This window comes from Sorghum bicolor, chromosome 9, assembly GCF_000003195.3.
Source record: "Sorghum bicolor cultivar BTx623 chromosome 9, Sorghum_bicolor_NCBIv3, whole genome shotgun sequence".
Classification (NCBI taxonomy): Eukaryota; Viridiplantae; Streptophyta; class Magnoliopsida; order Poales; family Poaceae; genus Sorghum; species Sorghum bicolor.
In genome coordinates, this window is record NC_012878.2 from 1,091,769 (window position 1) to 1,116,090 (window position 24,322).

The following is a 24,322-nucleotide window of genomic DNA, read 5'->3' on the forward strand; positions in this document are numbered from 1 at the left end:
ACCAAAATCTTTAATCACACAGTAGATGATCCGATCCTTGCTGTGTAAAACTGGTAAGAAGATATGAAAAAGAACATATCATGCATTTAAAGATACAGGGAAAATCAAATTTTGGGTTTAGTTAAGTTTAAAATGGACTGGTTTTACCATTTTATATGTTGTCCATAATGATGAGGGCAGCGTCTTGGCAATATTTTCATTCAATTTGTTGAAGTCCTCTTCCTTGTGCAAAACAAACAGCAAGTTATTTTGAGATCGTTATGTTAATTGTAAATTTAATGATTTGGAAAACTAACATAGTCATGTGGCGCTAAAAATATCCTAGCTTTACGAATTGCCGCCTCATCATGCTTCAGGCATTCAGTGAATGCTTGTAGGATATGGTTGCTGGACACACCACCAGAAATGAACTCAGCCATGCAAAGTCTTGCTCTGCTTGTATTAGAAGATAATAATCGCACAAAAACGAATACGAGGAGTATTAGAAGCTAATACTTACTGCTTGTACTCGAGCAAATGAGATCGTATTAGCTTCGAGCTTATGGTGTATCTAGGCACTGTTGTTTCTGTTCGTTTCATTCTTATTGTCCTTTTTTAGACGAATTTTCAAACGCACTTTCCATTTCAGCATCGTCATTTCGCTGTAAGTATATTGGCCCTCACCCGTATTTTAACATAACGTGAAAACACTGTCCATGACCATGTTGTTTTAATGCTTCCAGCCCTGCTTGGATGGATCCAATACCTCAGTTCTGGATTACCTTGTCTTCCCAGGCACAAAACAAGTCAGAGTTCAAGAAGACATTCCGTAAAATGGACTTGAAATGAAGAGTCTCAAGCTCTACAAGCCGACAAGGAACTCTGGGGTGTCTAGCACTAGTAGATCAATGAGTTATGGTCTTAGGTCTGATTGTAAACCTTGGTTTGGAGCCATTCAAATGGGGCCTTTCTTGCGGATCCTATCCATCTGGTGGAGACAAGCTTGAGATCATCATCCAAATCTCATCATAGACTAACTAGACTTAAAAGAAACAAATTGTGTGATTAGTTATTTTTTATCTATATTTAATGTTTTATGCATGTGCCGCAAGATCCGATGTGATAAGAAATCTTAAAAAGTTTTTTTTGGATTTTGGGGTTAACTAAACAAGGCCAGTATGCTCAGGCCTTGTTTAGGCCTTGTTTGGTGGGCGTTGGTAAAATTTAACTCCTGTCACGGACAAATGCATGAACTACTAAAGACTATTTACAAAATAAAAACACAGCTAGAGAGTAATTTGCAAGACAATTTTTTTTAAGTCTAATTAGTCTATAATGAGATACTAATTACTAAATAAGACGAAAATACTACAGTACCTGTTAAACTTTAACACCCCAACTAAATAACCCTTAGTTTTAGTCAAAATCCAAAAACTCTCCAAGATTCTTCGTTACATTGAATTTTACAGCACATGTATAAAACATTAAATATAGAAAAAAACTAATTACATAGTTTATTTATAATTTACTGGATAAATCATTTGAACCTAGTTAGTCTATAATTGGCCAATAATTATTAAATACAAACAAAAGTGTTACAGTAGCCAAATCAAAGAAAATTGGATCTAAACAAGGCCTCAAAGGATGTACGTTAATCTGCTGGAATGTATGCTTAACATTAAATTGCTTGTTATCTTGCTGCAAGGTCCAGCTGGTGCATGTTAATCTGGGAGGCACAGGTTTCATGTGTTATACACCATGAAGTTTCCAGACTGTGTACTGTATCTGCAAGTTTCTTAGAGCACTCATAATGCATACTCTATCATAGAGTCTAAAGTTATTTATTACCTTGAACAATATGGACTTAGAGTCTAAATAAGACTTGGAGTCTAATTTTTCCTACCTCTTTCTTCAATAAATATGCTGCCACATCAACAAAATATCATAAATAATATGTAATTAATTATCTTGGACTCTATGATAGAATCTTGCATCGTAAGTGTCCTTATGTGTGCCTTCTCAGACTGCATCGTCGCCGGCGAGCGCAAGGATGCATATTCACGATTTTTCGTCACATCAAATCTTTAAACACATGTATAGAGTATTAAATATAGATAAAAATAAAAACTAATTACACAGTTTAGTTAAAATTTACGGGACGAATCTTTTGAATCGAGTTAATCTATAATTAGATAATAATTATTACAAACAAATGAAAGTGCTAAAATGTGCCAAAACTAAACACGGCCCTAGAGTCTCCATCGCTGATCCGAAAATATAAACGACAATCCGAAAAAAAAAACGGCCGGCCCATATGTTCCATGTCTAGGGCCTTGTTTAGTTTCGAAAACTGAAAAGTTTTCAGAACTGTAGCACTTTCGTTTGTTTGTGGTAAATATTGTCTAATCATAGACTAACTAGAGTCAAAAGATTCATCTCGTGATTTACAGTCAAACTGTGTGATTAGTTTTTGTTTTCGTCTATATTTAATGCTTCATGCATATGCCGCAAGATTTGATGTGACAGAGAATCTTGAAAACTTTTTGAATTTCGGGGTGAACTAAACAAGGCCCTAGTTTGGTCATTTCGAAATCTGCCAAAATTCCAAATCCCAAGACACCCGCCGTCTGCCCGTCCCCTCCCAGCGCCCAGCTTCCCGCGAAAAGGCTTGGGCGCTTGGCGGTCTCGCTCTCGCTGCCCATTCTCGTCATTTCCACTTCGCCGCCCCAGACTGACCACCAGACACTTCTCTCTCCCACTCGACACTACAAAAGTCTGCAACCGCAACTCCCCAGGGTTTTCCTCATCTCTCTCTCTCTCTCTCTCTCTCTCTCCAGTCTCTGAGTTCCTTCTTCCTTGCATCTCCGTTCTCCACTGCGCAATGGGAGGAGGAGGAGGGGAAGGGATGGAGGTGGAGGTGCCCCTGTCGACGGGGGCGTTCGAGGCGATGTGGCGGGACCACGGCCTGCGCCCGGTGCTGCAGCTGGCGGACGAGCCGCGGATGGCCGCGGAGACGGGGCAGTACCGCGTCGCACTCTCTGACGGCGGCGAGCGCCTGCAGCCGGGGATACTCGCCGCGTCCCTCAACCACCTCGTCGCCCGCGGCGCGCTCCGCTGCGGCACCGTCATCCGCGTCCTCGAGTACTTCGCCGGCTTCTACCACAACCAAAAGTGACGGATCGATCCATCGCTCTCTTCCTTCCTCTCTATCCTATCCTTTTTTTTAGCGCGTCCGTCAAGATCCACATTGGACTATTTCTTGTGCGTCGCCGCTGTGCGCGTTCTTGGTCACGGGTTACCACTGTACAACAGCCTAGGATTTTGTGCCTTTTTATTTTTTTTGTGCTACTGAAAATCTTGCCAAGGCGTCCAGCACCAGCGACCCTTCGTTACGTCCATTCTTGGCTCTAGGGGTGGGGTTTCTGTGGCTGTGCAGTGAGTCAGTGACACATCCACGTTACTGCATGGCCTGCCAACAAGCGTTGGTTTTTTTTTTTTTTGGAAAAAGTCTACTTATCTGATCAATAGTTGAGGGGGTGAATTAGATTTTTTCCTTTTTTTTTGGTTACCGGAATGCATTGCAATGTAGTAGTGAGAGCTGAGCTGTCGATCATATAAACCTGTTGACTTTTTTTTTGTGTCTGTATATGACTGCTTTTGCATGGAATGGGCAAAGAGCAATTGACATCTCAATGGCCCTTGCTCTTTTAGTCTTATATAGGTTTGGTTATGCCCATAAGGTTTTGTATTTATAGCATATCTATTTACTACTGATCAGATCATGCTGTAATTCTTTCCTTTGTAGTCTCAAACCACGCACGCAAAGTTTTTAGTCGTTTACTGCACCATACTCTGAAAAGTGGAGCTAAAATCATTGGTTTATTTGGTTCAGCGTGGTTTGTGTTTCTTAGTTTGTTTCTCAAAAGTCCATGGCCGCCTGTGATATATATTCTTGTACATTACTGATTCAGATGAGGTGTCTGTCCATTTTTCCTTTCTTATCAGACGCATCAAATGTACAAGCCATAGGCGCAATGCTCAGCGTGATTTCATACTAAACTGTCAAGCCGAAAATTTAGTCTTTTATTACTTTATAGACTCTGAAAAGTGAAACTGAAACCATCAATTTTATTTGGTTCAATGTGGTTTTGGGTTTCTTGGTTTGTTACTGAAAGGGCCAAAATTGTTTATGTTGCATTCCCACTTCCTTTGATGTATATGTGCTTGTACATTACTGGTTCAGATGGGGTGCACTCGTCCATTTTCCTTTCTTATGTGACGATACATTTCTATGGAGTTTCCATCATGTCAGTTTTTTTTCTTAAGTTCGAAAATAACTTTTTGTTCACATATTTGTATCGCTACATATGCTAAAGCTAAACTTAAAGGCAAAGCTCTGAGCTTTAAGCCAAATATTCTTCTATTATTTGTTTTACCGCTCTAGTTGTTTTATCACAAACGGGCTCAGTGTTTCTTCCTGTATAACTATTATGTTTTTCTAACTTTCTGGTCCTGTTCAAATTTCTTTCTCCATTTATATCCTGCAATTTTAAGTTCATTACTCGAAGTAAGTACATTTTCCTTTTCCGGATGAACAAACTCTTCACATGTCATATACCACTAATTTTACTTGATGTGTTTCCTGAATTATTTCTAATCAATTATAACTGGCTGTTCTCTGACTATTTTTTCCTTCTATGTCTTGTTTTCTTCATTCAGGGTCGTTATTGTTATCCAACTTGAGATACTGCATGCTGAGTGCACGCTGATCCGCAATCCCACAATCTTTGAGGCCAATGCAACTCAACATATTGGTGTATCCTGTTCTGGTGGTCTTGCCATCCATGAACCTTGCTTCATGCTGTGTACTCAGCAAGTTACTAGCAACCCATCATGTTTTCCTGATAAGAGAGTGTTGGATTCTTCAGTTACACCAAAAGCAGAACCTACTGTGATTAATCTACCATTCAGTGAATGTGTTTGTTCAATGCCAGCACAGAGCACAGTAGATGCTAAGATGCAGCAGCTTTCATTGAAGGATCATCAAAACCAAAGGGTTATGATGACTGCCACAGGTGATGCTTTGACCCTCTTGGAAATTCTTATGCAAGCCCAATGCTAGCTTCTTATCTTCAAGATTCACCAGGGCTCTCGGGCGTGATGGCGGTGCAGCTGACGCCTGGCGCGGTGATGGCGATCTCCAAGCATGCCGACGGCAATGGGACGCTGCAGCCGATGCTGCAGGTGGTGGACCTGCAGATGGTCAACAATGTCAAGAACCCCTCCGCCGAGCGCTTCCAGATGGTGCTCTCTGACGGCGTGTACACGATGCAGTGCATGCTCACTGCCGCTGAGAACACACATGTCCTTGACGGCTCCATCCAGAAGGGCTCAATTATCCACCTCCAGGAGTTCACCTGCAGCACCATCCAGAATCGCAGGTGAGGATTAGTTATTAATCCTTCCCTGCGCTTGATTCCCCGTTCCATCCCTTGTTCGAATTGCAGATTTGTTTTTATTTTCTTGGGTGCCTAGTAGAAAGGTTGAATGTTGGTTTGCCTCCCGCGCAATTCGCATGATGTTCAGTGCTGTAAAACCTGCAGCATGTTAGACTCGTGCCGCATCGTAATAGGGTTGCGAACTTTGCGACATTTCTCTAGGTGATTTGCAGCTACCGCCTTGGAAAGATAGGTTGGGATTCGGTGGTGGTAGAAAATGGTATTTGGTCGATGTGGTAATAGGGTTTATGGTCATTCCAGTCCACACTCACAGAAGTCTTGTTGATGGTTTTCCGCTACCTTTAGATTAGCCTACGACTAGGTTAAGTTCGCCACAATGGAGTCCAATAATTTTCATTCAATTATATGCTTGTTTCTATCAAGGTTGTTGCGCTTCTCTATACTGTACAAACTATAAACTTTGTATACTGTTGATGATCTTTAGTGCAGTGAAAGGTGATATAGTTTTGTGCTAGTAGTTACAAGTTGGAAAGCTCTTATTCTGGCATCCATGTCAAATCAGTAAAACTGTCACAACATGTTCTGCTGTGACCATTCAAATCAGTCTTAGAAGTAGCTCTTTTAAGATGTGATGAGTCTGAATACTCAAGTGGGCGTTACTGAAGTATGTACAATTATAGAATTCTAATGAATTACCATACATCAATAGAATGTGGATTTATGATATGCTGAATTTTAAGATCTGAAGTGGGTTACTGTTGTTTCATGAATATTTCAAGAATCGTTGTTTCCCCAACTTATTTGGTTCTATGGTTTGAGTCAATTCTTTGAAATACCGATTTCTGTTAGAGCTCACTAGGCATCTCCTTAAGAGAAGAATATCGCATTTGAATGTTAGTTTGTTGACACCTTTTTGTGACTTGCCTCTTGTCAGTTTAGTTGACCATGCCTTTATCTTTTGTTCAGGATCATTATTGTTTTCAAACTTTATGTCCTCCAAAGTGAGTGCAACATAATGGGAAACCCCAAACCTTATGAGATGAGAAACCAACCTAATGAGCAGGTCACAAACTTTCCGGCCAATGCTGCTCAAGCTAATACTGGAACATATTCCAGTGGCCCTGGTATGCTGGGTTCTTCTGCTGCTCCAAGGCCAGTGCAAGATGTTAATAATGTACCATACAGTGGATCCTATGGTGGTTATCAGGGTATGATGGGCCGTCCATTTGGTCATGCAGTAGAATCTGTTCCCAATGTGGCATCTGGTCTCTCTTACGGTACAACTTCAGCACATAATAATACAATGAATGTGGGTATTGTGCAGTCAAACTTGCAGCAGCCTTCATTAAATTCTCACCAGAACCCAAGGTTTGTAGTTCCTTCCATGACTGGTGGCAGTTCCTTTTATCAACAATCGCCTCCAGGGCATATGAAGAGAACTCCTGTGTCTAAGAATGATGCAAATCATCTTGTCCCAGTGGCTCAATTGAACCCATACCAAACTAGATGGAAGATCATGGCTAGAGTGACTGCAAAGACTGATCTCAGGCACTACAGCAACTCTAGAGGTCCCGGAAAAGTCTTCTCCTTTGATCTCCTTGATGGACAGGGTGGAGAAATCCGTGCAACATGCTTCAATGTGCAGGCTGATCAGTTTTTTGACCTCATTGAGGTTGATAAGGTGTACCTGATATCTAAAGGGTTGTTGAAACCAGCAATGAAGAAGTTTAACTCTTTGAATCATGAGTATGAAGTAACCCTGGATCACAGAACATCTATCGAAGTCTGCGTTGATGATGATAGCAACATCCCTAGGCAGCAGTACAATTTCCGGCAGATAAGCGAAATTGAGAACATTGAGGCAGGTGCTATCGTGGACTTGATTGGAATCGTTACATCAGTTGGTCCTTCTTCCATAGTGATGCGAAAGGATGGCACACAAACCCAGAAAAGAACTCTTCAACTGAAAGACATGTCTTTTCGGAGCTTGGAAATAATCCTTTGGGGCAAATTCTGTGATGCAGAGGGACGTCAACTGCAGTTGCTGTGTGATTCTGGTTCAAACCCTATACTGTCTCTCAAAGGTGGCCGTGTTTGTGATTTCAGTGGTAGATCTGTAGTCACAATCAGCTCAACTCAGTTAAAAGTAAACCCAGACTTTCAAGTGGCTGAAAGGCTGAAGCAGTGGTACATAATTGAAGGAAAGAATACTGCTTTCATTTCTTTGTCTTGGGGAATATCAAACATGAGCAGGAGTCATGTGCTGAAAACAATTGCACAGATCAAGGATGAAAATCTGGGGCGATCAGATAAGCCTGACTTTATCACTGTTAAAGGTGCAATTTCACATCTGAAAACTGATAATTTTTGTTATCCTGCTTGCACCATGGAGGTGAATGGTAGGCTGTGCAACAAAAAGGTAATGAATAATGGTGATGGGACATGGCAGTGTGACAAATGCAACAAGAGCTTACCAAATTTCGAGTATAGATACTTGCTGCTGTGCCAGATCCAGGACCACACTGGGGTCACCTATGCTACTGCATTCCAAGCGGCTGGTGAAGCAATATTTGGCCACACGGCTCAAGAGCTTTTCATGATACAAAATGTAGAACAAGATGACATGAGATTCACAGAAATCATGCAGGCGGTCCTTCGGCGTGAATACCTATTCAAGCTGAAAATCTATGAGGAAACCTATAATGGTGAGCAGCGTGTGATATGCTCCATCATTGGTGTTGAGAAGCTGGAAGAAACCAACAACCTTTTAAAGGATGTTTCCCGCCCTATTCTGAAGGATCATTCATCCTACATCCCAAGCGTTGGCTCTGCCAATTTGGAAGCCAAACAGAGCTTGCTAACCTCCAGCAATGCCTATGGCTGTGCCACAGTTGTGGGTGACACAGGCTTTGCACAGTCGGACGGGATATGGTCGGCAGGGAGGGGAGCCCAAGCATGCTTCAAATGCAACCAGCCTGGGCACTGGTCTAAGGACTGCCTTGTCTGAGGCACTTTAGTGCCTTGGCTCATCCAGGAGGTCACTGGAAAAACCTCTCATACCAAATAGTTCTACGAAGGTTGCTTTTGCTTAGTAGGCTGCGAGTCCTACTTTATCATGTACAGTTATATTTTCAGTACCTATCTCTATCTATGTGCCTGGTTCCTTTGGACCAGGTGGTTAGTACTTAGTAATATGCTGGAGGTTGCTGGAAAAACCTAATCTATGTCCTTTGCAAGCCTGCCTTATTGTGGAATCTGTGGTTTGTAAGCGCCTTATTATGGAACCTGTGGTATGTAAGCAACTGATGGTTAGTAGTATTCATCTTATGTTCAAGAATGTTTTTTATATATTTGTTCTGTGCAAGTCCAATCAAGGGTTTGTTGGTGTCTACTTTGCTTCTGTATGCATGTGAATGTTCAGGCAGATGCCCTCTTTATTTTTTTCAATCCTCATGAATTTGGTGTTCGGGTGTACAAGCAGGATACTGCACCCGGGCTGGTTGGTGATCATCTGTGCTGTGATTATTAGAAGAATCTGGTGCCTTTCAGCGGCTTACTTTTATTTTTAAAGAAAAAGAAAACCCAAATCAATGCAGTAAATTCTGTTAGAACGAGCCAACGAGGGAAGACAGAGCAAGTATTGCCGCGATATCTATTGCTGCTCAGACTAGCTATGTCCAGAGGTCATTGGCGGAGATGATGATGAAGAAATAAATTCTCAATTTACTAGTATAGTGCCCGTGCTAACGCTACGGCTTTTTTCAGAATGCACATGAAAACAACTAAACAATGATAGTTTTCTACAGTTTAAGTCTCATGCAATTATATGTGACCATACATATAATACAAAAAAATACTCATGCATAATGAGACATAATAAAGTCATGTCTCGCATAGTATAATTAACTTATTTAATTTGAAGCACGGGACACATTAAGATAAAAAATTGAAAAGGCATAAAAATCTATAGCCGGCAACTGTACAAGCTGTGATTAGAGCTAGTTAACCCAGCAAAAGTTGAGGCGAGTTAGTCCTGACGGCCTTCACACCCCTTTCCATCCTGACGGTCTTCACATCCGCAAGTCAGTACACAAGAACATTAAATAGAAAATGCTTTTAGAGAGTCTGACGGATGAGTGCAACTGGTGAATGCAAAGTCCAAACTTGTTCTACAAAACAATAAAACACATGAATATTAGATTTAGTCAGAGAGGAACTGCGAGCCTGCACCACTGTTGCATGAAAATGAGGAGGCTAATATCAGTACTAATAGGCTGCAGCCCTACGCCAATATGTTGCAAGCAGCATTCATGTACTATATCAAGCAATTGAATATGTATATCGAAAATATTAGTCAATTGGCTATAAGGTAGGCAATAAAAAAATTATCACTGACCCACCATACAAATTCCATCATAAAAAGCTGAATAAATAGTGCAATTTTTAGTACATCAAAAATAAAATTGATCTTGATATCATAATAATTCCATTAGCAATCAGCAATACAACAAGAACCTTCCCACTACTTTAGAGGGATGCCTTCCAACACGAACTCTAGGCTAGCATGAACTTCAATTAGCTTGCAAATAACTCACCCTTCATTAATATCGATAGGTTTCCTATCATACAAATCAAACTCTCTTGCATGCATACCTATATTTTTACAGTATAAAAAAGTTTACCCACCCCGTCATGGATCCAGACCAAGTATTAGCTGGTAAATTACTAAATTGTACTAACATAGTGGAAATGTCATAAGATAGAAGAAAATAAAGTAGATCAACCCAGGATTAAGTTCTAGTTCATGTATTCTTGACCAAGTACAGGAAGCATTGACATCTTATAAACTGTATCGTCAAATATTTAACCTGAAATGCAGAAATCACATAATTGTATACTGAAGAAATGCAGAAATATTAGTACTACAAAAAGCAGAGTTCTAATTGTCAGGACAACTATTCAGTGTAATTCAGAGTTCCACCTTTAATGTCTTATTTTGTGATTCTTCTACGTACTGTCACTTATCAACACTATCCTTGAGCTGGTTTTCACACAGGGAAAAAGGAACTACATTTACATGCTTGTCAAAAGTGTAAGTGATTTATAGGAAGGAAACTCCTAATACAAGAAAGCCTCATGCAATTCTGTAACCAGTCAAACTCACATAGACAGTAGAATTGCATTTTTGTTTCCTATCACTTCGTATATAAACTACTTAAAACAGGTTAGTTGATGCATATTAGAAGAAGATGCATGATGATTATTGAAGATGGAGGCATACCATGCAGCATGCACATATCAGACCAGCGTAGACCCTCTTGTCTGTAACTCTCGGCAATCTGGAATTGCAGCAGTGCTTGTACTGCAACATTGGAACTGCTGGCCAAGTAAAGACTGAAACACCAAATAAAAAACAGAAATCAGTAACACAAGTAAAAACTTGTTTTGGTTGAAATGCAGAAATCACATAATTATATACTGAAGAAATGCAGAAATATTAGTACTACAAAAAGACAAGCAGAGTTCCAATTGTCAGGATAATTATTCAGGGTAATTCAGAGTTCCACCTTTAATATCTTATTCTGCGATTCTTCTACATACTGTTCAGAGGTCGTTGCCAATCCCCAGTGTGCCTGCTACAGTAACATACAAAATAAGATAAACATTATAAAAAAATAAAATGAACAATCAAAATATCATTAAGATTCAAGGAACAAAACCCTGCAAGAAAGCCAAGAGTGTAGGTGTGTATTTCAACTCCCAAACATGAGACAAGCCGTTGATTTCTGAAAGTTAAAACACTTCAGTAGTACCAGTGCAAATTTGAGGCCAAAAGTACCAGTGCAATGCTATGTTTCACTGTGAAAACAAATAATTTAAAATGTGTTGATTTTATTATCACATATTAGCCATCAATTTTGGCACTTCCCAACATGTTTGAACTCTGTAGCATCTCAATCCTGCAAGACCACAAAATATGACAAGATGCTAGTTGTAAGATAAGAACAAAAGATTTAAAACATTGAGCCTCTCTGTCATGAAGGAAATACATGTAGCTCTAGTGAAAACACAGTTATCCATAAGCTTTGGCTTTATATGTTGTAGGGGTGATGGTAATAGTGATCGAAAACATACTCAACTAACAATTTCTCTATTGCCATATATTATATTTGTCCATATTAGGGTGGGTTAGAATTCAGATTTTGTGTCAAACCTTAAATACATGGAAACTGACATCGTTAAAGAATATATGGTTTACAGAACAGAGAGGAAGCGAGCAAAACTTGCTTCTTTCCTAACTCTACAAAATTAATCAATTATTCTTCAGGCTGCAAACAACCAACAAACTAATGAATCAGCCTAAGGTGGAGAAAAATTCCAAATCACCTAGAAAGCGAAGCAACTCACCTTCTCGATCTGTTCCGGATCTGCAGGAGATTGTCCAAGGAGAAAAACAGGCCGTGATCGATGGCATTTTCCATTGTCCCAGTCCCCGTGGGTGTCGGCGGCCTTTGCCCTCTTGCCGTTTTGTCCCGTACTGGCAGCCGTTGCCCTGTTGGCCCTATCTGTATGCACCAAATTAGGATGACGCGAGCCTCCACGAGTGGGAAATCCGGCAGAGAGAGAGAGAGAGAGAGAGAGAGAGAGAGGAGCAAACCGATCAGACGACGGGAGGTCAAGCAGAGCGCCTAGCGGTGTAGAACACCGGCACCAGCCCTCGCTAGTGTGGGTAGGGGGAAGCCGGGAAGGGGGCAGCCGTGGCCACCAACGGCGCACCGCCTGCGCCACGCCGTACCGGGGCCGCCAACAGCAGGGGCCACAGCCGTGGCCGTCCGAGTGGTGCCGGTGGCGGCGAGGACCTTCAGTATGGGCACCGGCAGCGGAGGATCTAGGAGGGCCGCCATGGCCTGCTCGTGCCAGCGCGCCGCCTGCGAGGGCGCCGTCGCCCTACGGCCGCGCCTCCTTGGGACTTGGGAGAGAGATGGAGGGGTATGTGAAGGGAGCAGGAGATGAGGAGTCGGAGTCACTTCGGGAAATAAAAAATTACATGTGCAGGAGGTGACGTCGGGGAGAGACCGAGAGAGGGAGTTGCGCGTGGGGTCGCTGTGGGATGGGAGGAGTGATGAGCTTTGATCCAAACAATTTGGTCCGTTGGATATGAGTGAGTAAGAGAAATGAGTGATTAGAGTTAATCTTGTCCCTTAATTTCATAAGATAGAGCTTTCTGGGTGCAATTATCTGGGTGTATTGAGTGGAGTTTATGACTATAGTAGTGGGTTATGGGGTGCATTTAGCTAAGTTCTCAACTGGTGGATTATATAGTAGTGGAGATTCCCCCCTCTCCTCTCCTCTCCTCTCGGGCGCGATGGCGGCGCAGCTGACGACCGGCGCGGTGGCGGCGGTGTCGGAGCACGCGGACGGCAACGGGACGCTGCAACCCGTGCTGCAGGTGGTGGACGTGCGGATAGTCCCCAACGTCAAGAGCGCCACCAACTTGCTGCTGTGCCAGATCCAGGACCACACTGGGGTCACCTATGCTACTGCATTCCAAGCGGCTGGTGAAGCAATATTTGGCCACACGGCTCAAGAGCTTTTCATGATACAAAATGTAGAACAAGATGACATGAGATTCACAGAAATCATGCAGGCGGTCCTTCGGCGTGAATACCTATTCAAGCTGAAAATCTATGAGGAAACCTATAATGGTGAGCAGCGTGTGATATGCTCCATCATTGGTGTTGAGAAGCTGGAAGAAACCAACAACCTTTTAAAGGATGTTTCCCGCCCTATTCTGAAGGATCATTCATCCTACATCCCAAGCGTTGGCTCTGCCAATTTGGAAGCCAAACAGAGCTTGCTAACCTCCAGCAATGCCTATGGCTGTGCCACAGTTGTGGGTGACACAGGCTTTGCACAGTCGGACGGGATATGGTCGGCAGGGAGGGGAGCCCAAGCATGCTTCAAATGCAACCAGCCTGGGCACTGGTCTAAGGACTGCCTTGTCTGAGGCACTTTAGTGCCTTGGCTCATCCAGGAGGTCACTGGAAAAACCTCTCATACCAAATAGTTCTACGAAGGTTGCTTTTGCTTAGTAGGCTGCGAGTCCTACTTTATCATGTACAGTTATATTTTCAGTACCTATCTCTATCTATGTGCCTGGTTCCTTTGGACCAGGTGGTTAGTACTTAGTAATATGCTGGAGGTTGCTGGAAAAACCTAATCTATGTCCTTTGCAAGCCTGCCTTATTGTGGAATCTGTGGTTTGTAAGCGCCTTATTATGGAACCTGTGGTATGTAAGCAACTGATGGTTAGTAGTATTCATCTTATGTTCAAGAATGTTTTTTATATATTTGTTCTGTGCAAGTCCAATCAAGGGTTTGTTGGTGTCTACTTTGCTTCTGTATGCATGTGAATGTTCAGGCAGATGCCCTCTTTATTTTTTTCAATCCTCATGAATTTGGTGTTCGGGTGTACAAGCAGGATACTGCACCCGGGCTGGTTGGTGATCATCTGTGCTGTGATTATTAGAAGAATCTGGTGCCTTTCAGCGGCTTACTTTTATTTTTAAAGAAAAAGAAAACCCAAATCAATGCAGTAAATTCTGTTAGAACGAGCCAACGAGGGAAGACAGAGCAAGTATTGCCGCGATATCTATTGCTGCTCAGACTAGCTATGTCCAGAGGTCATTGGCGGAGATGATGATGAAGAAATAAATTCTCAATTTATTATGAGTATCTGTCGATAACGAGGTGCCTATGATAACTTCGTCAATTTTGAGATTTGCTGGTCCAACTTTGTTCTTTGTAGATGCTTATAAAGATAGAGTGTACATGCATGCGTTCATAGAGGTAAATATGTGCTCATGTACGTGAGCGTCTGGGTCTCGCAAAGAAAAAAAAACCCTACAATATTAGTAAAAATTGTTTGCTATGATATCATTGCTGATTTCTATTTATATAAATTAAATATCTGAGTTTTAATTTTAATCATATGATATATTCATATCTTTTTTTAATCCTACTATTTAGTCACGGGTTCCCCGTTGGCATTTTTACCTGTACAGCCGTGCTGGTTCTTTTCGTGTGCACACCAGCGAAGGCACAGCATCATGGGCCTGGGCCTGTACGGCGTACCCCAGCCCACAAAAGGGGGGCATTTCGGTCTTTTCGCGTCCGAAATTTTCTCTCTCTCCCTCCACCTGTTCCAGTTTCCCTCTCCGCAGCAGAACCGCCGCCCCCCGCCCCCCCCCCCAAAATCCCGCTAACCCTCCCCCTCCCACTCCCCCACAAATCGAATCGCCTCCTCCCCATTCCCCCCTCTCCTCTCCTCTCCTCTCGGGCGCGATGGCGGCGCAGCTGACGACCGGCGCGGTGGCGGCGGTGTCGGAGCACGCGGACGGCAACGGGACGCTGCAACCCGTGCTGCAGGTGGTGGACGTGCGGATAGTCCCCAACGTCAAGAGCGCCACCAACCAAGAGCGCTTCCGGATGCTGCTCTCCGACGGCACCCACACCATGCAGTCCATGCTCTCCACCTCCGAGAACGCGCGCATCCGGGACGGCATCATCAAGAAGGGCTCCATCGTCCACCTCCACGAGTTCACCTGCAGCACCATCCAGCACCGCAGGTGAGTGAGGATTCATTAGCTAGTTAGTTGGTTAATAGTCCTGCCCTGCGCTCGGTTCCCCGCTCCGTCCCAATTAGAATCGCAGATTCGGTTTGTTTCGTTGCGTGCCTACTAGTAGAAATGTTGAATCTTGGTTTGCTTCCCGCACGGTTCAGTGATGTAAAACATGCAGGGTATTAGGCTCGTGCCATATCGTTTTGGGCGACATTTCCGTACAAGATTTGCGGCTACCGCTTTGAAAAGATAGATTGGGATTCGGTGGGTACAAAATAGTATTTGTGCGAACTAGGGTTTATGGTCACTCTAGCCCAGACTCAGGGAAGTCTTTGTTGATTTTTTTCCCCACCATCTTTAGATTAACCTCGGACTAGGTTATGTTCGCCTCAATGGAGTCCAGCCAGTTATATTCTTGTTTCTGTTAAGGTCGTTGCCCTTTTCTGCATGTGTTTCTTCCCCCTTTTATCCTACAATGCATTATAGATGTTATTTTCTTTTGTCATTAGCAAATTTCCAATTTCCAATGAAAGAAAACCATCAAACAGGCAATGGTTAACATGCAGAGTTTCTTTTATTCTTTATGTATATAAACTTCCTATACAGTTGATGATGGTCCTTAGTGCAGCGAAAGGGTGCTGTAGTTTTGTGCTAGTAGTTACAAGCCAGAAAGCTCTTGTTCTGGCATCAATGTCAAATCAGTGAAACTGTCACAACACATTCTTTTGCAACCATTCAATTGAGTTTGAGAAGTAGCTCTTTTAAGATATGTTTTAGTCTGAACCTTGTGGGAGTTACTAAAGTGTGCACAAGCACAATTATAGATTTATATTGAATTACCATACATCAATAGAATGTAAATCTACTGATATGTACGGATGATTTTAAAATCTGAAGTGGGTTAATGTTGCTTCATGAATGTTTCAAGAATTGTTGTCTCCCCCAACTTCTTTGGTTCTGTGACTTGAGTCAATTCATAGGAATACCTATTTCTGTTAGAGCTGATTGGACATCTCATAAAGAGAAGAATATCGTATTTGAATGTTTGTTTGTTTACACCTTTTTGTGGCTTGCCTCTTATCAGTTGAATTGACCATGCCTTTATCTTTTGTTCAGGATCATTATCATTATCAAACTTGATGTTCTGCAAACTGAGTGTGCTATAATTGGAGACCCTAAACCCTATGATGTGAGAATCCAACCTAATAATGAGCAGGGCACCAACATTCCGGCCAATTCTGCTCAAGCTAATACAGGAACATATTCCAGCGGCCCTGGTATGCTGGGATCTTCTGCTGCTCCAAGGCCAGTGCAAGATGCTAACAATGTACCATATGGATCTTCTGCTGCTCCAAGGCCAGTGCAAGATGCTAACAATGTACCATACGGATCTTCTGCTGCTCCAAGGCCAGTGCAAGATGCTAATAATAATGTACCATATGGTGGATCCTATGGTGGTTATCAGGGTACGGTGGTCCCTCCAGTTGGTCGTGCAGTAGAATCTGTTCCCAATGTGGCATCTGGTGTATCTTATGGTACGACTTTGGCACATAATAATACAATGAATGTGGGCATGGTGCAGTCAAACTTGCAGCAGCCTTCACTGGATTCTCATCAGAACCAAAGGTTTGCAGTTCCTTCCATGGCTGGTGGCAGTGGTGCTCCTGGGAATACATACGGCCAACCTGCACAGTCCTTTTATCAGCAACCGCCTCCAGGGCATATGAATAGAAACCCTGTGTCTAAGAATGATGCAAGTCGTCTTGTCCCAGTGGCTCATTTGAACCCCTATCAAAACACATGGACAATCAAGGCTAGGGTGACTGCAAAAACTGATCTCAGGCACTACAACAACAAGAATGGTGCTGGAAAAGTCTTCTCCTTTGATATCCTTGATGGACAGGGTGGAGAAATCCGTGTAACATGCTTCAATGCGCAGGCTGATCAGTTTTTTGACCTCATTGAGGTTGATAAGGTGTACCTGATATCTAAAGGGTCAGTGAAAGCAGCACAGAAGAAGTTTAACTCTTTGAATCACGAGTATGAAATAGCTCTGGATTTCAGATCATCTATCGAAGTATGTGTTGATGATGATAGCAACATCCCTAGGCCGCATTATAATTTCCGGCAGATAAGCGAAATTGAGAACCTTGAGGCAGGTACTATTGTGGACTTGATTGGAATTGTTACATCAGTTGGCCCTTCTGGCACAATAATCCGAAAGCTTGATAACTCGGAAGTCCAGAAAAGAAATCTTCAACTAAAAGACATGTCTGGTCGAAGCATAGAACTTACCTTATGGGGAAAGTTCTGTGATGCTGAAGGCCAGCAGCTGCAGTTGCAGTGTGATTCTGGTCTGAATCCTGTTCTAGCTTTGAAAGGTGCTCGAGTTACTGAATTCAGTGGTAAATCTGTCAACACAACCGGCTCAACTCATGTAAAAGTAGACCCAGACTTTCCTGAGGCTGAGAGTCTGCGGCGATGGTATGCAACTGAAGGGAAGACAGCTGCTTGTGTTTCTTTGTCAGTGGTAAGTATGGGCAGGACTGATGTCCGGAAAGCAGTGGCTCAGATCAAGGATGAAGATCTGGGTCGATCAGAGAAGCCAGACTTTATCACTGTTAAAGGTGCAATTTCACATCTGACCACTGATAATTTTTGTTATCCTGCTTGCACCTTGGAGGTGAACGGTAAGGTGTGCAACAAAAAGGTAATAAATAATGGTGATGGAACATGGCAGTGTGACAAATGCGACAAGAGCTTACCAAATTGTGAGTATAGATACTTGTTGCAGTGCCAGGTCCAGGACCACACTGGGGTCACCTATGCTACTGCATTCCAAGAGGCTGGTATTGAGATTGTTGGCCACAGCGCCTACGAGCTCTACAACATAAGAGAAGAAGACCCAGAAAGATTTGCTGAGATCTTACAGGGGGTTCGCTGGCAGCAGTTTCTATTCAAACTGAAAGTCTATGAGGAGACCTATAACGATGAGCACCGTGTCAAGTGCAACATTTTGAGAGCGGAGAAGCTGGATCCAGCAAAAGAGAGTTCTTACCTTCTGGGGGTAATCAATGGCCTATTGCAGGATGATACTGGCTCACCTTCTGAGGCGCAAGGCCCCATGGCCTATAATGCTGGTCTTAGCAACACTGGCGCCGGACGAAGCGTGCCAACCTCCAACAGTGCCTACACTACCAATATGAGTGGTCCTAGGTATGGGGAGTCAGCGAACCAGTTTGCGCAGCAAGCAAACACGTATATTGGGGCGTCCACTCCAGTGTCGGCGACACGGAATGTGCAGACCTGCATGTCTTGCGGGTCAAGTGGACACAATGCGCAAAACTGCCCTGCAGGCATGTATAAGCAGCAACCTGCGGCAAGCACAGCAAGCTCCTATGGCTCTTCGCAACCTCGCAACACTGGCCCCAGACCGTGTTTCAAATGCAATCAGATCGGGCACTTTGCGGACTCTTGCCCACTTCTGGCCCCTGCTCCCCAGCAGCAGCAGCAGCAGTATCGGAGCGGTGGCGCTTCATCAGGTGGTTATGGTCAGCAGCAGTATCGGAGCGGCGGCGCTTCGTCAGGTGGTTATGGTCAGCAGCAGTCCTATCTTGGAGCTACCAACTACTGAAAGTCAGTATCCATCGAATCAGGCGTGATGTTGGTTTTGCTTAGATGCCTGTCCTGAATGGCATCGCTGCGTCTATGTAATGTAGATACCTAATGTTCCTTTTGTGTTTGTGTGAAGTTGGAACCATGTATCGGTACTTCTATATGTTTTTCGTCTTATATGGTGTGTTATAAATCCTCGTTGCTGTGTCAGTTCTGTTGAATCCGTGGTTTGTCCAGCTTTGCATGGTGCTTGTAAATCAGGCGTACGTACTGTATAATGCAACTCATCTTTAGATTGTCAACAGTTAATTTTTGCTCCAGGTTCATCTTATCTTCTGTTCTGTGTACTCAAGTTAATTAATCTTCCGTCTATGCTCTTTACCCCCCCCCGGTATATATGATTGATTTGGTGACAAAACACTTTTTTGAGAGGCGAAAAAATATATAACTAGCTGCATAAATTTTTTTAAAAGAAACTTTTTTTTTTTACAAAGAAGCTACACAAGGCGAAACAAGGAATGTGTTTCTAAGCGGGGGCCCAATCCATGACGGCCCATCCGCCAATTTCTGCACAAGGCCAAAAAAAATATGTTCCTGGGCCGGGCCCAACCCAGCGCCAGTGTGTAAAATCGCTGCCAGTTCGTCTTCCTCCAGAAAAACCCTCTTTTCCGCCCAGCCTAGGGTTCTTCCTTCCCGACGCGCCGCCGCCGTCTCGCCGCCCCGACTCGCATCTGCCCACCCAGGTAATTCCCGGGTTTTGGAGTGTAGATCCATGCGGGCCACTTAGAATTTTTCGCCCGCCAACGATAGGAACAAGCATACTCGTCGAGTTTTTTTTTTGTTACCCGATATATGGATCTGAGAATTGTGTTTCATTCGAGCGAATAGTTAGTGACTTGGTGTTCAATCCATGTGCAGATTTACGGCTCCAATTGGCGCCCATGGCGGAAGAAACCAATGTAAGCTGAAAAAAATTACTGCATTCCCTTTCCCCCGGATGTTGCTCTCATCTTCTGGTGCCGTGAATTAATTGCGATTTGATCTTTTACTTTTCCTTTTGTCCAAACAGGTAAAGAAGGAGGAAGAGGAGTTCAGCACCGGTCCTCTCTCAGTGCTCATGATGAGCGTCAAGAACAATACTCAGGTTGGTAGATTTGCTCTGGAAAATTCAGTGTATTCTTTGCTGTCTGTCTACATTGACTTTACTGGTCAAGTATGAAAAATATGTATGTGCTGGTGTTTTTATTGTAGAATCTGGTACCATGATGTGAATTATCGTTATGCAATGTGCCTGCTGTCCAGCTGTGTCAATATGGTTAACCTTAGTTGGCTGCCTCCTGCTCTTGGTAGTCCTGAAACTTAGATCCATTGTTACCTTGTATTTGACCATGTTTTTGTGTATCCTTCATCCAAGTATGATCGTTTGTGTTGTATTTTAACCTTTTCATTTATTGGCTGAGACAAGTATAGTTTTGTGCAGCAGCCTGAAGCTCCTGCTTCACCAAGTCATATGGCCAATCTTCTTAGCTAAGACATTTTTATTAGCTGTGGTTCCCATTTTTTTACTAAACATGTCCCTCACCTGTGATTCTAACACTATTTTAGTCTGTGGAAGTGATGCACTAGTGTGTAGTTGGTGTTGTATTCTTGTTCCCTTAACTCTGATGCGCACATGTTTCTCACCTTCCATGCATGGAAGTAATGCGGTGGTCTGGTCTTGGTAGTCAGTATTGTATTGCATCATAATTTAGCTGTTTTGGCTATAATGGTAGTACCTATCTGTCATAGGTTTTTGCTACGTATCATTTATCTTGTTTTAGTCATTTCCATCATCAAAGTTGGATTAGTTTGCCAGGAACTGTTTTCTGAGTGGCACTATTGATTTATATAGGCTGATTTGCTTGATGTTAGCTCCATTCAGACAAAAAAAAAATTCATGCAGCCTTATTTCTTTCATAAATTGCAAAAGGAAGATTTACTATTTTTGTACTAACTGAATTGCTAGCTTAGTTTCTGCCAACTGCCAGACAAACATGTTTCCTTGGTCCATATTTTTCCACCCATTTGATCTAAAACTGTCCATATATAACCCAAAGCCATTGTTCCTGTAGTGTGATCGCTATGTCATTATTACTTAACTGATATATCTTTGTTTCTCTCATGTATCACATATTATGTGTCCTGTGTCAGGTTGCATACTGCTGTCTGCAGATAGTGCTTTTTAACTGCTCCTTGTTCTGATAATGCATTGCCTCTTGTGTCTTAGGTTCTTATCAACTGCCGGAACAACAAGAAGCTGCTTGGTCGCGTGAGAGCCTTTGATCGGCATTGCAACATGGTTCTCGAGAATGTTAGGGAGATGTGGACTGAGGTATGTTGAACGGTCGCCCTTTTGTAAAGTTTCCCTGGCTTGAACTGCTGTGTTCATTAATCATTATGAACACTTTCTACTTGTGTTACAGGTACCAAAGACCGGTAAAGGCAAGAAGAAGGCTCTTCCGGTGAACAAAGATAGGTTCATAAGCAAGATGTTCCTCCGTGGGGATTCGGTCATCATTGTTCTCAGGAACCCGAACTGAGTTATCTTGTACACGTGGAGAGTCTATGTGCCAGTACGTTGCTATAGAGTAGTATGTATGCCAGATGCTCAAAACATGTGAGTGTAAGATGTGACATTTCCTGAACCAGAATTTGCTATGTATGTTGATGGTGGAGGATTTTACTTGAGGCAGGATGGTAGGACTTGGTTTTACCTCTTGTGGATGACTTGAACTGGATGTTTCTTTGAAGTAGTAACAACACCACTGCATGAATCATTGGTTCCAATCTGTGAGTCAAGTTGTTAATAGCACACTGACTGCCAGATGTATGCTTGGTTAATTTAGTGCAATATTAACTACCGTTTCTTTGTTAAAGTTGAAAGTGGCCAGAGGGGCCACCCACAACCTTCAGGGTCGAATGACGCATTATTTTTGTACAATGGACAGTTTGGTAACTAATGACAGCAAATTATTTGTGACTTATAACTGGCGTACAATTGGAATAAAAGGGCGCTGAAACATGTCAGGGCTTAGGAACGATCACGTTGGAAGAAGGCTTTCTGATGGTACAGATGATAGATCATTCCTTGTCCTTGGACCTCTTGAATACACGAGAAATACTCAGAAGCAAAACAGTCAATTGCACTCACCAGACTCAGATTCTGAAAAATACGCATTTTCGAGGCTTAATTTGAAGAGGCCTCAGTAGGTGGTTGTGCAGCAATGGCTTCAACAACGACATGCACACCTCACACACCAAGGAAACAAAAAACCTCACCCAAAAAAAAAAAACAACAACAACAGAAAAAACCCTTGACAATAACTGAAAAAGGAGATGGAATTGTACCTTTTATACAAGCACTGCCACTAATAATTTTCACAGAGCAAAGCACATAAGAATCATGTTCGTGTCATGTGATTTGTAAACAATGTAGTGCAGTTCTCCTAAATCTAACTTTTACATCTGCCTGTTCCAACTTCATTGATCAATTACATTTAAAACAAACCCTTTCTCTTCTTCTGAAGCGCTTTCTAGGGAAGAAAGGACATTCAGGAATAGATCATTAGAGATACCAGGAGTCAGGAAATAACCAATGGACGCATTATGAGAGAAAAAACCCAAGCTTGGCTGCATTGATGTTTGTTGACCAACACATTTCAGCAATAATTTCAGGTGGAAAATTCACGTGTATATCAAAGCAGCATGCTAAGTTCAGATGAAACAGCAAATTTCATCTAGCAAAGGAAAACACAATACATGGATGTTCTGCATCCAAAGAAACTACAGAAGTTAAGTTACTGATGCACTTTGACCAATGAATCTCTTGAGCAAGCACTGCCAAAACAGCTGGTAAAATTGTCTGAAGTAGTCTGCTGGCTCAACTATTACAACATTTGCTTCTGAGAAGACTGCTCTCATTAAAAGGCTTTTTTCCACCAACATTGTATATACATACTCCAAAAGAATATGAGCATTAAGAATATTCTTTGTGCTTATATTCAGAGTGTTAGCCCATTGATGTCTGTCTCTAATCTCTTAGCAGACTGTGAACTAATGATGGCCTCTTTTAGGCCAGGAGTATCATAAGGCTGTTCTTTGTGAATTTCTGTGCATAACCCGACAGTACTAGCCTGGTTGGACATGGACTTTCACAAGGCACAAAAATTTGGTAATATATGACTACTGCAGGAATCAGAACAGCACCGAAAATGTCTGTTAACACTTCCATTTATCTTACAAGCAATAAGTCCCAAACCATTGTTGCCAATAAAAGTCTGCAACTAAGGATTATGTTATATAATGGCGGTAATTGTCATTCATTCTGCTGTAACATCATCTACAATGAGGCCCAGTTGTGCTTGCTACATTACTCTGACCAAACACATTGAGCCAACAAAGCTGGATTGCAGTGATGTTGTACAGGATGACAACCAAAGCTGAACATAAACCATCACATGAGAAATGAGATACAGTAAGAACCTTTTCACATATTCATATCAAGGTAATACTCATTATTCATTCAGAAAGGAAACACCAGGACATGAAGAATTCATGCATTCATCCATCCATTCATCAAAATTCCAAATCTGCTGTGCGGGAGTACAAAACTACAAATCACTCCTGGCCTTGCAGTTCCTTCCTAATACCTGCTACTCTCGTGAGTGAGTCTTACGGCGTTGTGTTTCCTTTCCATGGATCATCATAAGGCAAGTAAAGTAAAAACTAAGCTACACTGACAGAAGAAGTGAAGCAAAAGAAGTAACTGTCGGGAAGAGCGCACGGGTGGATCAAATCAACCGATCAATCAATCGTCGAATGCTGCCGACGAGGAGGAGTCGTCGGCGAGGTGGGGGAAGCGCGCGGCGGTGGTGGCGGAGAGGAGGAGGTACTTGCGGACACAGGAGCGGACGCACTCCTCCTCGCGCCTGCCGAGCGCCCGGCGGTAGAAGGAGACGACGCAGTCGGAGAAGCAGCGGTGCGAGAGCCAGTTGTACAGCCGCATCCTGCAACGAGAGACGGGGAAGGGAGGGAGGAGTCGTCACTCGTCAGCCACAACTCACGAGCATGGAAAGGGAGAGCAGATGGAGCAGCCGCCCTCTGCCACCTCCTCGAAGGAAAGGAAAGTAGAGGAGCAGAGCGTACGCGTCTCGGGTCTGTAGGCCGTCGGCGATGGCGTCTAACCGCGCCTGGTCCTGCTCTTCGTCGCCGGCGGCCGTGGCGGCGGCGGCGGCGTCCATGATTCCTTTCTTGGAGGAGGACTGGAAGGGAGACAAGGGTAAAGCAGACAAGACACAGTCACACAGAGCCTACTACTACTAGAGCAGAATGTGGCGGCCCATGGGGCTCTTTTGGGCCGGCCCGTTATGGAAGGGGACGAATACTTCTATATTTGTATATATTTGTTTCCACTTTTATATATTTTCTATATTTGTTTTTTTTTTTTGCAAAAGTAGATGTCTAAGAGAAGTTTTCTATATTTTCTCAGAAAAGGTCTAAGAGCATCTTTAAGAGTTTGGTTGAATTTACATGTTAAACTAATAGATCTAGCAAGTTAACATAAGAAAATATCAACCTTAAATTTAGTTCTTCAGCAATTTCCTATAA

General features: G+C 42.9%; 4 protein-coding genes and 1 long non-coding RNA gene across 7 annotated transcripts; 3 read left to right on the forward strand and 2 right to left on the reverse strand.

The window, feature by feature from the left end:
• LOC8068669 (replication protein A 70 kDa DNA-binding subunit C) lies at positions 2,735-13,809 on the forward strand. The gene is made up of 5 exons (XM_021447364.1): positions 2,735-3,150; positions 4,699-5,054; positions 5,126-5,420; positions 6,405-7,996; positions 12,998-13,809. The coding sequence occupies exons 1-5, from the start codon at positions 2,861-2,863 to the stop codon at positions 13,444-13,446; spliced, it is 2,982 nt and encodes a 993-aa protein (XP_021303039.1). The 5' UTR covers positions 2,735-2,860; the 3' UTR covers positions 13,447-13,809.
• Positions 9,261-12,457, reverse strand: LOC110430192. 3 transcript variants are annotated; one of them, XR_002447505.1, is made up of 5 exons: positions 12,097-12,454; positions 11,847-12,004; positions 11,006-11,398; positions 10,720-10,832; positions 9,261-9,607 (listed from the first exon to the last, which is right to left on the reverse strand). It is a non-coding gene; the product is annotated as an uncharacterized LOC110430192 (long non-coding RNA). The 3 variants fall into 3 exon arrangements; XR_002447504.1 differs by having other exon boundaries at positions 11,006-12,000; positions 12,097-12,457; XR_002447503.1 differs by having other exon boundaries at positions 11,006-12,004; positions 12,097-12,456.
• On the forward strand, positions 14,704-19,002 carry LOC8068670 (replication protein A 70 kDa DNA-binding subunit C). The gene is made up of 2 exons (XM_002439095.2): positions 14,704-15,067; positions 16,178-19,002. The coding sequence occupies exons 1-2, from the start codon at positions 14,784-14,786 to the stop codon at positions 18,693-18,695; spliced, it is 2,802 nt and encodes a 933-aa protein (XP_002439140.1). The 5' UTR covers positions 14,704-14,783; the 3' UTR covers positions 18,696-19,002.
• On the forward strand, positions 19,292-21,502 carry LOC8068671 (small nuclear ribonucleoprotein Sm D2). The gene is made up of 5 exons (XM_002439096.2): positions 19,292-19,419; positions 19,595-19,635; positions 19,746-19,820; positions 20,943-21,047; positions 21,139-21,502. The coding sequence occupies exons 2-5, from the start codon at positions 19,618-19,620 to the stop codon at positions 21,253-21,255; spliced, it is 315 nt and encodes a 104-aa protein (XP_002439141.1). The 5' UTR covers positions 19,292-19,419; positions 19,595-19,617; the 3' UTR covers positions 21,256-21,502.
• Positions 23,186-24,019, reverse strand: LOC8068672 (mitochondrial import inner membrane translocase subunit Tim9). The gene is made up of 2 exons (XM_002440413.2): positions 23,861-24,019; positions 23,186-23,721 (listed from the first exon to the last, which is right to left on the reverse strand). Exons 1-2 carry the CDS (start codon positions 23,953-23,955, stop codon positions 23,523-23,525), a joined length of 294 nt encoding a protein of 97 aa, XP_002440458.1. The 5' UTR covers positions 23,956-24,019; the 3' UTR covers positions 23,186-23,522.